This window comes from Brassica oleracea, chromosome C3 (assembly GCF_000695525.1).
Source record: "Brassica oleracea var. oleracea cultivar TO1000 chromosome C3, BOL, whole genome shotgun sequence".
Lineage (NCBI taxonomy): Eukaryota > Viridiplantae > Streptophyta > Magnoliopsida > Brassicales > Brassicaceae > Brassica > Brassica oleracea.
This window is the reverse complement of record NC_027750.1, coordinates 53,062,717-53,076,448: the sequence shown is the minus strand read 5'-3', so window position 1 is coordinate 53,076,448 and position 13,732 is coordinate 53,062,717. Positions and strand designations below refer to the sequence as shown.

The 13,732-nt window shown below is 36.0% G+C and overlaps 2 protein-coding genes across 3 annotated transcripts in view; both read right to left on the bottom strand.

The window, feature by feature from the left end:
• Positions 1-6,220: 6,220 nt before the first annotated feature.
• On the bottom strand, positions 6,221-9,384 carry LOC106329413. Its single transcript, XM_013768061.1, has 5 exons — positions 9,253-9,384; positions 8,608-8,802; positions 8,337-8,498; positions 6,783-8,018; positions 6,221-6,702 (listed from the first exon to the last, which is right to left on the bottom strand). Exons 1-5 carry the CDS (start codon positions 9,290-9,292, stop codon positions 6,362-6,364), a joined length of 1,974 nt encoding a protein of 657 aa, XP_013623515.1. The 5' UTR covers positions 9,293-9,384; the 3' UTR covers positions 6,221-6,361.
• Positions 9,385-10,373: 989 nt separating this feature from the next.
• Positions 10,374-13,732, bottom strand: part of LOC106336235 (15-cis-phytoene desaturase, chloroplastic/chromoplastic-like) — a 9,396-nt gene continuing 6,037 nt past the window's right edge. For both annotated transcript variants that reach the window (XM_013775006.1, XM_013775005.1), the window contains exons 6-14: positions 12,863-13,018; positions 12,478-12,626; positions 12,274-12,393; positions 11,979-12,192; positions 11,412-11,514; positions 11,274-11,321; positions 10,962-11,195; positions 10,708-10,870; positions 10,374-10,591 (exon numbers count right to left, since the gene is read on the bottom strand). In XM_013775006.1, coding sequence (XP_013630460.1) covers positions 10,526-10,591; positions 10,708-10,870; positions 10,962-11,195; positions 11,274-11,321; positions 11,412-11,514; positions 11,979-12,192; positions 12,274-12,393; positions 12,478-12,626; positions 12,863-13,018 — 1,253 coding nt within the window. In that variant the 3' untranslated portion in view covers positions 10,374-10,525. The remainder of the gene's footprint in view (positions 10,592-10,707; positions 10,871-10,961; positions 11,196-11,273; positions 11,322-11,411; positions 11,515-11,978; positions 12,193-12,273; positions 12,394-12,477; positions 12,627-12,862; positions 13,019-13,732) is intronic.

Below are 13,732 nucleotides of genomic sequence, written 5' to 3'. Positions count from 1 at the left end.
ACACCTTTGGTTACCATGTCCATCCCCATTGCACCACACCGGTGTTACAACTGAACCATACATAGCCATTTTTTCTCTGCCAATGTACAGTGAACAGTTTTTAGCCTCGTAAATCTAATTGACATGCATCCACAAAATCATTATTTCATCAGCAAAAGTTTCAATCTTGAGTCAAACCACACCACAAACATAAAAAAAAACTTACATCTTGGTGGTACCTGTTGAAAATGACAGCCGACGTTTCGAAGTGATCTGGATTCTCCTAGGAAGGCTTAAGTTCCATAGCACGTTAGCGCGACAAAAGCCGGACAATAGGCGCTCTAGTTGTACCGTCCTTCAGCTCCACCTGAGACGTACTGTCGTATCGTCCTTCAGCTCCGCCTGAGCCGTACACAGCCTTGCAGCCTCTGTTAGCGCTAGCAACCAAATAACTTTCCGTTATAGCCCATCAGAACAGAGTTTACATCATATTAGTTACTCGGACAACTTCAAAGCGATCAATCAACTTTCACGATCGACCCCCTATCGTAGCGATGGATGGTAATGATTCACACGAAGTGGGATAGAACCGTGGATCTCGGAATTCTGCCCAGAGAAACATAAGCTTAAAGTATTAAAACTGATAGCTTGAATATTGATTAAACAAATATGGTATATAGTATTCCATAGAAAATCAAATTGTCAATACCTTTTCCTGGGTACTATGTTCTAGGCGGAGAAAGGTGGCGGGGACAACGACCGATTAAGCAACAACAATACTGGAGGGTGACATCTTTGAAGGTTGGCTAAAAGCTGCGACAGTTCAATTTAGGAGTAATTTAATACGAGATATGAGTCTCAAGGTTTGTTTGAGGAATTATATATACTGTGACGGATAGTTTCAGAGGTGAAACGGTACCATAACTGATCGTTGGAGATATAGAGAGGTGAAGATGACAAGTTTCAAAAAAATTTTGATAAGCTAAAAGGGTAACGCTTCGGTTTATCGGTGGAGACAGAGTACTATAAAAAATCTTAGATACATACAAAAGAGTTTTAGCCCACTTATAAGTTTTATTGGGCCAGAATGCGGATTTTACTAAATAGGTTTCGATGATCAAAGTTACACGTGAGTATTGAAACATTACAGTTATGTGTGGGATCCACATAAGAAATCCTCCATAAATATATATTAGTTTCGGTAATCAATGTACAAAGTATCCTTTAGTTTAGTGGTATAAATGTTGGTGTTTATATCACAGTAATCCGGGTTCGAGCCACATGAAACTGGCTCATTATAATGTAGATTTCGATTGTTACTATCAAAGCTAATAATAAATAACGCTTAAATATAATTAGTCTTTTAAAAATAATAGTAATTAGTTTAGGACCTTTAGGTCAAATATTTTCTTTAATTTTTTCCAGAAAAATCTTTATGCTGAGTTAGCACCAATAGTATCAACTATCAAAATAGAGGCAGGTATTTTCCGGAAGAAGGGCCTATCTCAACATGAACTTTGCCTGTCGTGCCTATTCCTTTCCGAACTTTGTAGTAGTGCATATTCCATACTGAACTAAGCAAAAATTAAAATATACTACATGAACTTTAATGCATCGTACCTTTTCATTCCCGAACTTTTATTAGTGCATATTCCCTACCGAACTAAACAAAAATTCAAAAATACTACATGAACTCTTAAAATCGTGCTTCTATATATATTGACTGTCAAAGGTGTTAGTCATCCGTTAATTTATCAAAACAACGTCATTTTGAATAACATCTATAAACCAAAATAACTTTCTTATATAAATTGTGTAAACATTAACTTATATATATATTTTTTAGTTTAATCAAATAAATGTTATCAAATTTTTATTGTTTTAGTTTTATCAAATAAATCTATAATTACTTATGTTTTAAAACTTACCTTTAAAAATTATTATTTTATAAGTTTAAATTTTATATTATTAATTTAAATATTTACTTTATGCTTGTCCACCAGTGTCGGAGTTTGAATCTCCCAAAAAAATAAATTTTAACTTTACAGAATTTATCCAAGATAACGCGTTTTGATAAATTAATGGATGACTAACATCTTTGACGGTCAATATATATAAGCACGATTTTGAGAGTTCATTTAGTATTTTTAATTTTTAATTTTACAGAATTCATCCAAAATAATGTCGTTTTGATAAATTAACGGATGACTAATACCTTTGACGATCAATATATATAGAATCACAATATTAAGAGTTCATGTAGTATTTTTGAATTTTTGTTTGGTTCGGTATGGAATATGCACTACTAAAAGTTCAGTAATGAAAATGCATGATGCATTAATGTTCATGTAGTATATTTAAATTTTTGTTTAGTTTAATATGGAATACGCACTACTACAAAGTTCGGGAAGGAATATGCACGACGGGTAAAGTTCATATTGAAATAGGCCCTTTTCCGGTCTTTTCTCTCGCGTTGATTTTATCAGGAACAACTCATACGTAAACTAATATGATATTCCTGGGGGAAAATACTTATTTCAGTCTGAACTTTAAGGGGCTTTCATTCTCAAACTCTATAATAAGTGCATATTCCATATTGAACTATACGAAAATTCAAAAATACTACATGATTTCTCAAAATCGTGATTATATATATTGACCGTCAAAAATATTAGTCATCCATTGTATGAGAGTTCAAACCTCTCAAAATTAATTTTTAATTTAACGGATGACTAACACTTTTGATGGTCAAAATACATATAAGCACGATTTTGAGAGTTCATATAGTATTTAAATTTTTACAGAATTTATTCAAAATAAAGTCATTTTGATAAATTAACGGATGACTAACACCTTTGATGGTCAATATATATATACATATATATATATATAAGCATGATTTTGAGAATTTATGTAGTATTTTTAATTTTTGAATTTTACAAATTTTATCCAAAATGACTTCGTTTTGATAAATTCGACTAGCACCTTTGACAGTCAATATATATAAGCAGGATATTGAGAGTTCATATAGTATTTTAATATGACTATGTTTGATAAATTAATTGATGACTAACACCTTTTACAGTCAACATATATAAGCACAATTGAGAGTTCATGTAGTATTTTATATTTTTATTTTTACATAACTTATTTAAAATAACGTCATTTTGATAAATTAACGGATGACTAACTCTTTTAACGGTAAATATATACTATATATATATAATCACAATTTTGAAAATTCATGTAGTATTTTTTGAATTTTTTTTAGTTTAATACGGATTATGGACTACTATAAAATTCGGGAACGAAAAAACATAACACATTAATAAAGTTCATGTATTTTTTTTTAATTTTTGTTTAGTTTAATTGAATTTTTGTTTAGTCTAGTGTGGAGTACGCACTGATACAAAGCTCACGAAGGAAAAGACACAACGACTAATGTTCAGATTGAAATAAACCCTTTTCTGGTATTTCTCTGTAAACTGTAGTACTGAATATATATCAATTTCTCTGGGTTCTTGCAGATTTGCGGGGCCGGCTTAGTGTCATTCAGAGCCCTAGGGTAAATTTTATTTTCTAAAAAATTCATTATTTTTATTAAAAAATAAAACTAGTTTTAAGTTTTAACAACAAACCAACTGAATTTATTTATTTATCTTATTTTAAAATAAAAAACTTGCATAATTAATTTTAATATAATTTACAGTTAATCAATATTATACTTGTTATAAAAAAATTTTGGGCTCCTAATCTATACTATTATTTGAGAATTGATTTTTGGCAACGGAGTTCTCACGTTAAAAATTAGAGTGGTTAATGTCATAGTTACCCTTAATAAAATTCTATTTTATTATATAATTAAAAACAATTTTTTATTAATAATATCATTTTTGTAAAGATAATTTTTATATATTGTGTTCTTATCTTAATGAATTTATTTATATATATATATATTATATAATTAAAAACAAATTTTATATCAATAATATCATATTATAAAAAATAAGATAATTCTTATATATTGTGTTGTTATTTTGAAATAATATTTTTTATCAAAAAATTTAAAATAAGATATACAACAATTTATAATTATATATTAATATTTGAGTGTTTTAAATGAAAAAAATTATCAAATATAAATAATATGATGTTTAATTTAATTTTTTTTGAACATATAAATATTAACTTATCGTGCTGGATTGTTTTGAACTAATAAATATTTGAAAAAATAAATTATGTCCACGTGCAAGGACAAAACAGCTAGTAATATAAAAATACATTAGATTTTCAGTGGGTATTAGGATCATTGCACTGCTTGCCTTTGGTATTGATCTGACACCGAGTCCCTGGGCTAGGGTCCATAGGTCCGCGGTTGAGCCTCCTTATATAGTATAAATATAGAGTAATGTTTTAGGAATGCCTTTGAAATTGTCGATCAAAATCTCTTTTAAGCGAGAGAATCAACGAAGCGGTGCTCTTTCAACGAACATCTAGCAGAAGCGCGCATCTCGCTCCTCGAGTTTAAAAAGAGCTCGTTCCATGGCTATGCTGAAAGCTGTAAAAGTGTTGGTTGGTTTGGATATAGTCTGTTGTAAATTAGAATGTTCAATTTTCTGTGGTTTTGAGCTGGATGCCGAGTAATCTCGCTCGTGAATGGAATATTTTGCGTCTCTAGAAAGACTCCGGGCTGAAATTTTGGCATGATGTACCCTCGAATTCATATCTTGGGGTCGTAGCTTAATCGCTTCGATTTCTTGGTCAATTTCCAAGTCATTTCCTACCTCGTGAATGACATTGTGGTACCGGTCACCTTGCATTGGTAACCGCGGCGTGGACTGATGTGATGGGTGTTCACCCTTGGTGATGGTGAGTCACCAAAGAGGTTGCATTGTAGTCCCCGGGATAGACCTCTCTCTGGTTGGTATGTTTAAGTTGTTGCCAGTCCTGCTCGAAGGGAGTTTACAGGATGTAACCGAATGTTGGTAGCGTTGGTGGTCTTTGATTTCTGAAGTAAATCAGGTTTGATTACAGACGGGTAAGAGAGTGTAAGTACAAAACGAACTTGCTATTGAGTTGATACTGTCCTCACCTACAGAATAACTAGACTGATTAGGGTCAACAACAATTCATTCACATGTCAATTGATTTTCTGTAAAGCATGATAGCTTGCCTACTTTAGAATTCTCTATATCTTCAACTCCTCCTATATAGTCATACACTACATTCTCCAATGGATCAAACATCAACCTGAAAGATCCAACATATGAATGTTAAATACAGTGCCTACCCATTGACTGTAAAATCACGCTGTAAGCAATTCTTCCAACGGATATAGTCACGTTCATTGATTGCAGCCCACAGGCTTTCTGAAGTTTTTATTTGGCGCTTTGCCAGTCCTTGCTGAAGTACTTTTTTTTTTTTTTTAACACCTCTACTAAAACTTGAGATACTAAACAGTAAACAACTCTGAACACTGTTACATTGAACAACTCTAAGACTCGAGATACAAGTTTTACGAACTAGAGGGAAGATAAGATTAAGAGAAAGTGTTCTTCCTGATAGGAGAAAGAAACCGAGAGCCCTATCATTAGCCCCTAGCTTACTCAGATGATTAAGTAGTTATGACATAGATTCATGTGAATGAGTGAAAACATTGAACAAACCTCTATGATGATATCGTCAGACATAAAGACAGATGGGAAACCTTCTTCCAACGATTTGGTAGAGGGGAAAGACTTGCCTTGCCTGCACACACACACAAGCATGATTCACAAATGCGTTTTTTTAGATCTAGATGGCTTTGGTACATTATATGAAAATGATAACAAAACTAATGTGTAGTTTCATTTAAACCTCACTTGAGTTCGGCAGAAGTGATAACATCATAATCCTTGGGGATTCTATCTAGTATAAGATCCCGAACACAACCTCCATCTAGGTATACTTGAAACCCTGGAACATCAATTCAGACAAAAAAAAGTAAGGACTTCTGGCGAACAAGGCTTGGCTCTCTGAAAAACACTAGAGCCAATATTCTCCATTAAGAAATATATAGCAATCTCGCATTGAAGTAGTTTTGACTCTAAATGATATTATAGAGGTAAATATATAGATGCTTTAATCAAGTACTTTTCTAAAGCTTTTTACCTTCAAATTATAATTAAAAACAAGGAATCTCTCTTACTAAAACAAAAAAAAAAGAAGCAAATTCTAAATAAAAACGCAAAAATAATCAGTCACATGATAAAAATCAAATTCATAAGTGGTCTACATACGTATAACAAAGACTCCTACAAGAACCAATACAACTAGCTTGTATATAAAGAGTCTTTACTACTAGAATCGTTCATCATCCTACTACCATCAGACAATAAAGCCTTTACTTAGAAGAGGAACAACACACGAATGGAACCCAAAAGGGTCTTCCTTTCACTTTCCTCTCCGCTGGATACTTTGCTGGCGAGTTCCACTCCTCACTCACTTCTCTCCTCTCTGGCCACCCACCCTCGTCTTCAGGGGATGTCCCTTGCTCCAGTATCGCACTCACTCTCAGTATGCTGGTTGTTGCCTCTACCCTTGGTGACCTTGCTTCGTTCAAAAGGTTCTTCAGCGGAACATGCTGCTCCTTTGCTGTGCTCCAGCTTGTTGTGATCTCTTGGTTCTTCGACAGACCAACATCAAGTGATGACGACTGAGATTCGTTTTCAGGTTCACTATGTCCTGTTCCAATAAAAAATTCGACTTAATGGTGCATAATAATAACGTTCCCTTTCCAATGAGTGAAGGTGAAGTAGTAGTACCTGAAACGGCATTATCTCTAGTGACTATCGGACTCAAAACCAGAGATCTAATGTGTGCTTCTGAAAGATTCTGCAACCTCCCGAAATCTCTATGGTCATTTGATTCAATTGTCACAGGGACCTCAGCATAATTGTTGTGTGTTTTGAGGTTACCGTCAATCTCATTTGCTTGAATAACCCCTAAGCCACCAACAACTCTATTGGATTCTGTCCTTCCGCTTTCCACCAACTTCTGATTAGTTTTAGTGCAATCTTCTTCAGCAGTACTTTCACAAGCTTCAGCACCGATTTGGAGGGTGGAGTCTTTAGATGTTTCTGTTGAACTTTTATTCTGAACACTTGGTGGTTCATCTCCCTCCGATACAACAGACACCGGAGAAACATAGTGTTCAACAGCACAAGAGGATTGAGAACTGAGCTCGCTAATTGTGCTCTTCTCCTCATCAGCTACAACATTTGCTTGAGTAAGTTCACTCTCAGGAGAAATGAGATCTGAATGGCTCACATCAGCATTCGAGTCAGCAACAAAAGGATCTACCGCAGGTAGGGAAGTTCTCACGGTTTCTGATTCAACAGTTTCTTGGGAAGCACCAACACCAAAAGATGATTCAACAGTTTCTTCAGGGTCAATCTTAGGCATTACTATGTTCTCTGCGCTGGGGGATTGGCCCTGAGGTTCAGTTTTGTCTGGTGAAGGAACATCCCTGCCGATACTTAAGTCTTCCAAGGGAAGCTCGTCTTCAAGGGCTTTGGTACCATGCAAAGAGACATGAGCATTTTCAGCAAAAGGTATGGCATCAAGAGCAGATAGACTGGTGTTGATAACTTGGTCTGCAATGGTTTCTACAGGAGGAGTATCGACCGGATTCTTATCACTCACTGCTGTATAGTCATCAGCTTCACCAGGAGGATTCATATTCATTTCTTCAAATCCATGGGGACCCTCCAAGTCCGAGTAAATGACTTCATCGTTCCATGAAGTATCCACTCTCTTTCCTAATGCAGATGCTGCCAACCTAGATTCAGATTCATCCGCTACATTGCCTTTGCATTCTGCCTCTAATCCAACATTTGATATGGTACTACGACCATCATGAATGACCTGAGATGAACTTTCTCCACATGTATCCGCTGCTTCAGCTGAACTTGGGAAATTCTCAAGGACTTGGACAGGTAGAAGAACATCCAAACTCTCTTTAACCACTTCAGGGCTTTTGTTGCACTCCTGAGTTTCACCTGAAACGTTTCATATCAATCGTCAAAATAGAACAGGCAAAACAAGAAAGCCAAACGGTAATAAAACCGATAAAATGTAATAATCAGATGGCTCATGAACTGAATTGTGTTTCCCTTTGAGCCAGATGATAAAATTGGCTACAGGTTTGATATCTCGTAAGGAAAAAATAAATCAACCAAGACTTAATATATTGGAAAAACAGAGCCAACCAAACACATTAAAATATCACAAAAAGAATACCATGTTTCACCAAATAGCAGCATCAAAGGTAACAACATCATCTCTGAATTGTTTTATCAAAAGAATGTAAAACTCACCAAGATCCGTAGCACTCTTTGCCATACCATTTGCTGCTGTCTCCTCCTCCTTTTCCTTGACAGAATCAGACACAAGGCTGCTAGAAAATTCACAAACAGCATCTGCAAACACATCTTCTTCACTTATTATATCACCAATTCTCTCATCCACAACTCTTGGACCTGACCCCGACATCAAACACACATTTAGCATCAAGGAACAAACAACAATGACACAGGTTAAACAGTGTTCTTTCTACTTTTTACCACCACAGTTCACAAATGTTCTTACTTGGGGTTTTTGGTTCATCATCCAAACAATGCCCTTTCTGCAAATCAAGATTCTGGTTGGCCTGCTCGGAACCAAGGATCTCAAACCCTTTGATGGTTCCACATATTTTCTTGTGGGCACGCCGGTTTTTAGCACTAGGATGTGGATTTGGGTAATTCCAACCACATTTACTGCAGACATGGCTCTTACCTCCTCCTGTAAAACAAAAAGAATAGATTTCACAAAGACCTTCTTCTTCAGTGTCTATATACTTCAAAATTGAGATATTCTGATTAAGAAAAACTTAAGAAAAAAATCAGAAAGTAAACTCATTAAACAAATAGAGAATACAGGACAAAAAGGAAGAAGCCATTATTGCAAAAGCCAAATTTTGCTAGAAAGCTACAAAAATCATATAGAAAGAGAAAAAAACAATTTATTTTTATGCACATTGATTAAAAAAAAAAAGACATGAACAGACTGATATTAACACACAGTAAGAAAAAAGAGGGAAATCAAAAACGATACGATAAACTGAGAAGCAGAAATTACAAAGAGACAACAAGGTAAGAGAAAATCAACTAAGAATGATACGACACTGAAAGATCCAAAATTGAGACTTCAGGAAGAAAACCCTAACAACATTGGTAATGATTAAGAAGAAACCTGGAGAGTGTTGTGTAATGTTGTGTTCCTGAGAATCCATGTGTGTGTGTGTGTGTTTTTTTGTTGCTCTAGGTTTAAAGAGAAGGAGAGGAGTTACAAAATACAAACAAAGAATGTTTTTAGAGTTACAAAAGCAAATGTCTTTGTTGGAAAACGAAGAAGCGAAGCAAAAGCCCACTCAGATAAGTTAACCAAACACCCGATCGGTGAGTGGGGCCCATTATTTCGTATAATTGTACGGAGTTTTTCTTTGTATGAAGTATATATCTCATTGGCTCATTGCTAATTCTCACTTAATCATTATCATTCTTGGTGACGTTTGTTAGTTACCAACTGATCGTTAGCTTCTTCACTTAACAAAACCCAAAATTAAAATATTTTTACTCAACAAATAATAATGAGATTTTTGGTTCAGATCCAGCTACTGGATTCATTCCGTAGTTCCCATAACTTATTGTACTTTTGTCACATGAACGTCTTCATTACCCAAAGCCAAAAGCAATTCAGGTTCGCTTCTCACGTGACTTTCAAGAGACTTTATAGACCCTACCAGCCTAGTCTTATGCACTAAAAAACAAAGGAGAAAATATATTGTGGTTAGAACATTTCATTTCTTTATTTGATTTTCTTCTCACTCTTTAGAAGAAAAAATTAATTTTGTTTTGCCAGAGATCAATCAAACATCCACCTTATGCATTTTGTACTGAGACGATAAAAACAAAAAAACGGTACAGAAGAAAATAAATATAAGCAATAACTTTGATTACAAAAGATCCACAATAATTACTTTTCAAGATTATAAAAGCGACAGAAAAGGAGAGATGTCAAATCTATAAGATTCATTTACTGCAGAGACTAGCGTCAATTTTGGCTTTGCTGAAATGAGATTATTCCATACACAAAAGAAGTTAAAAAATGCTTACAACCAATCATCTAATTTGATGATAGTCACACTTGATAACTGCCGGCTAATTTGGTCAAGGCCATACAAACTATATTATAAATAGAAAGTGTTTTCACATAATGTTTTATATACGTACAATTTCTTGGATGTTCTAAATAAAAATTAATTGCACTCTAGCCAGTGAAATGCAAAATGATTATTTGAAATGAATTCATAATTTATTTAAAATATATTGATATATAGTACACATATAATCAAGTGCATTCATATTTTCCTGGCAATACATTGTTTCCTTTTTGCCAAATCTGTAACTTTGTATTGAAATGAGGTTTGTACACAAAAGTTACAAAATATTTTAAGCTTCCTGTCTTATGTTGATAGAGTCGCCTCCGACAACTTTTGCGTTCCAGAGGAAGCAGCCATTAGCTCGTAATCCTGAAGAATCAGTTAACCAAACTTGAAAAATTGGGACTCAGCAATAAACCGGATCATTTACCAGAAAAAGAGTCACTGGTTAACAACAAACTGATCTACTATGTGTTTTGACTGACCTGTAGAATAGACTGTGAGCAGAATTTGCCAGAGAGAACGGCGCCTTCCATGGAAGCTAAGTACTTCTGTTTAGTATAATCCCCAGCTAAGTAGAATCCTTTAATAGGAGATCTTTGTAGTGGCCGACATGGTTCACAGTCTGGGATCGTCTTGTACACAGACCTGATAGAGAGATAGAGATATTGTGTGATCCATCATCATTTGAATGGGAACAATTTGGGGTTTGGTACTAATAAAATTTTCTAACTATAACCTTGGAGTTTTGACGACATGGTACTTGAGAATCTTAGCCTTGCTTTGGTCAGCAGCGATTTCGTCAGGGAAGAGTCTCTCGAGCTCTTTCATCGTTGCATCAATGATGTCAGAGTCGGTCCGTGATATCCATTCCTCTGCAGGTGCAAATACTAACTCCAGCATTGACCGGTTAGGATCGTAATATTCCTTACATGTTAACGACATGTCAGCATACACACTCAGAAGGTTACTTCTGCAACACAGAGACAACAAGATTGTTCAGGACTAGTTTTATCTTTTTAAATCCCTTTAGAATTCACATGAAACACACCTACTAAAGAGTAAATGATCATATGTGTTCTTCAGTTTTCGATCAAACCTGCCATGAATATTAGTTCAACAAGTGATCTCTCATCTCAAACCAAAAAAAAAAAAACATGAGGGGTGGTAGGTTAATAGTCTCACTAACCATATATGAACGTTAATAACTGGCACACCAACTAACTTCTCCAATCTCTTGAAGTATGGTATCTCTTTCCAAGAATCCGGTAAAAGAAGCTTCAGGATATCGACTACAGGAGGAAAAAAACGTAAACAGCATATGAGTAGTAGGCAAGCGAGTTCGAATAATTCGGTTCGGATAGTTCGGATAATTCGATTAAAATCTTGCCGGATTGAACCGTAAAAAAGTTCGGTTTGGTATTCGGATAGTTTGATTTTAAAATTTTACCTAAACTAACCGAAGTTTTTGGTTTTCATTATATTTCGGTCAAAAATTTGGGTAAGGTCGGTTAAATTCGGGTGATTTCGGTTAATTTGGTTCAAAATTTGGTTAACAATTTTTTTTTTTGAAATACCCGAACTAACCGATAACCGATTACCGAACCGAAAACCGAATTTTTTTTTATAAACCTGCATCCAACTGAACTTCTCACCGTACTAACCAAAATTTCGGTTTGGTTAAAAATCCCAGCCCTATGAAGTAGGATCCCTTAAATGGAATGTAAATCCAAAAAAGACAGCATAGAAATGAAACCTGGAGTGGCAAAGACATAAGCGTCTCCTTGGATAGTGGTTCCATCAGTGAGTAAGAAACTCTTAACAGTACCATCATCCTCGAGCTCAATCTTCCTTATCCTTGAGTTAAGACGTACTTCACCACCTAGTGATCGAATATGTTCCACTATTGGCATACAAAGCCTCTCCGGTGGATTACCATCTAAGAACGCCATCTTCGACCCATGTTTCTCCTGTCAAAATCGCAGTTTCTATGATTTAGAGAGAGAGAGAGAGAGAGAGAGAGTTTGCTGGGAATATGCCAAAAAAATAACCTGAAGAAACCGATTCAAAGCTATCAAAATACATTGCATTGAAAGTTCGTCCGGGTTTATAAAGTTTAGGGCCTTTGACATGGCAATGAACACCTCATCAGTCACTCGATCAGGTACTCCCTGTAAAGAATACATAGAAACCAAAGTGAAAACTTGAGCACACGACAAGGAAGCAACAAAGAAACTCTAACAGAGGGAACTCGCCTGCTTTCGCATCCATTGTTCAACTGATAAACCATCTTGAGCCTCAACATAAGTCTGACCTCCGACCATAGCCGGAAGAAGTCCAATAGCAAACTTTATTTTCTCTGGCCATGTCAGCATCTCGTTGTTCCTCAATATAGCCCATATACCTTACAAGGTTAAGTATCATTGGCTTGAATTGACCAATACAAATCAAATCTATGCAAAAGAGTGTTACTAAACTAGCTTTTTAAATCAATTACATCATTGACATTCAACATTACTTATCACATCTTAGCATATTAATCAAACTTTTCAAACCAAACCCGGTGCTATTAATCACTTATAGTTTGAAAATTCAGAAACTTGGAAGATAAAAATATGCTAATAAGTTCTATTGTCTCACCGTTTAAGGGTGCTGGTAGGACATCTGGGAAATCAAATCTACTAAATTCTCCAGGTTTACTTGGCATGGCGAAGATCATGGAGTGTTCCTTCCACTGCAACCGATCATTGATCCCAAGTTCTCCAAATAAGTTTTGCACATTCGGATATGCACCAACTTTCACCAAGTATATGAAAAGAATCAAGGAAAAAAAAACTTAGAAAAGAATCAACAGGAAAGATAAATAGACTTTGTTGACCATTAATTAGTTAATCATAAGCTTTGCGTTACATCTTTCTTAAAGTTAATGGTAGAGCGGCTTAAAAATGAAAGGGATTGTAATGACCCCAACCCCAAGGTATCTCCAAAGGCCAACTTGTTTTTTTTTAAAGAAAGAAAGAGAGAGAGAGAGAGAGAGAGATATAGAGAGAGAGAGAGAGAAAGAGAGAGAGAGAAGAGGAAGGGAGAAAGCTTACCTGAGTTGCCACCGGAGCCACCGCGCCTCGAGACCACGTTGAGCTCGTCACCACCGTCCGCTGCAGCTTAGAATCGCCGGAAACCGCCATGCAGTTAAGCTTGGTTTCGTCCGTTTAGTAATTCGCCGATAACTCTCTAACCATTGTGAATCTCGTGCATCCAAGACCATCATCGTGTTCCTCTCGACGAGACGAAGCCGTAGCCGCCGACCGCGCCTCAATCGGAGTCCGGACAAAGCCGTACGCGCCCCCGCAAGTTTCGTCGACTTCGCGCGTGTCGTTCACGCGCCGCCGCCGGAAATCGTCGCCACCGCAGCTCCGCCGCCGGACCACCGTCCGCCGCCGCAGCTCCGCCGTCGCCGCCGGTGACCGACACCGGTGACTCACCGGCGACTCGGTCAACTCGGCCGAGTCA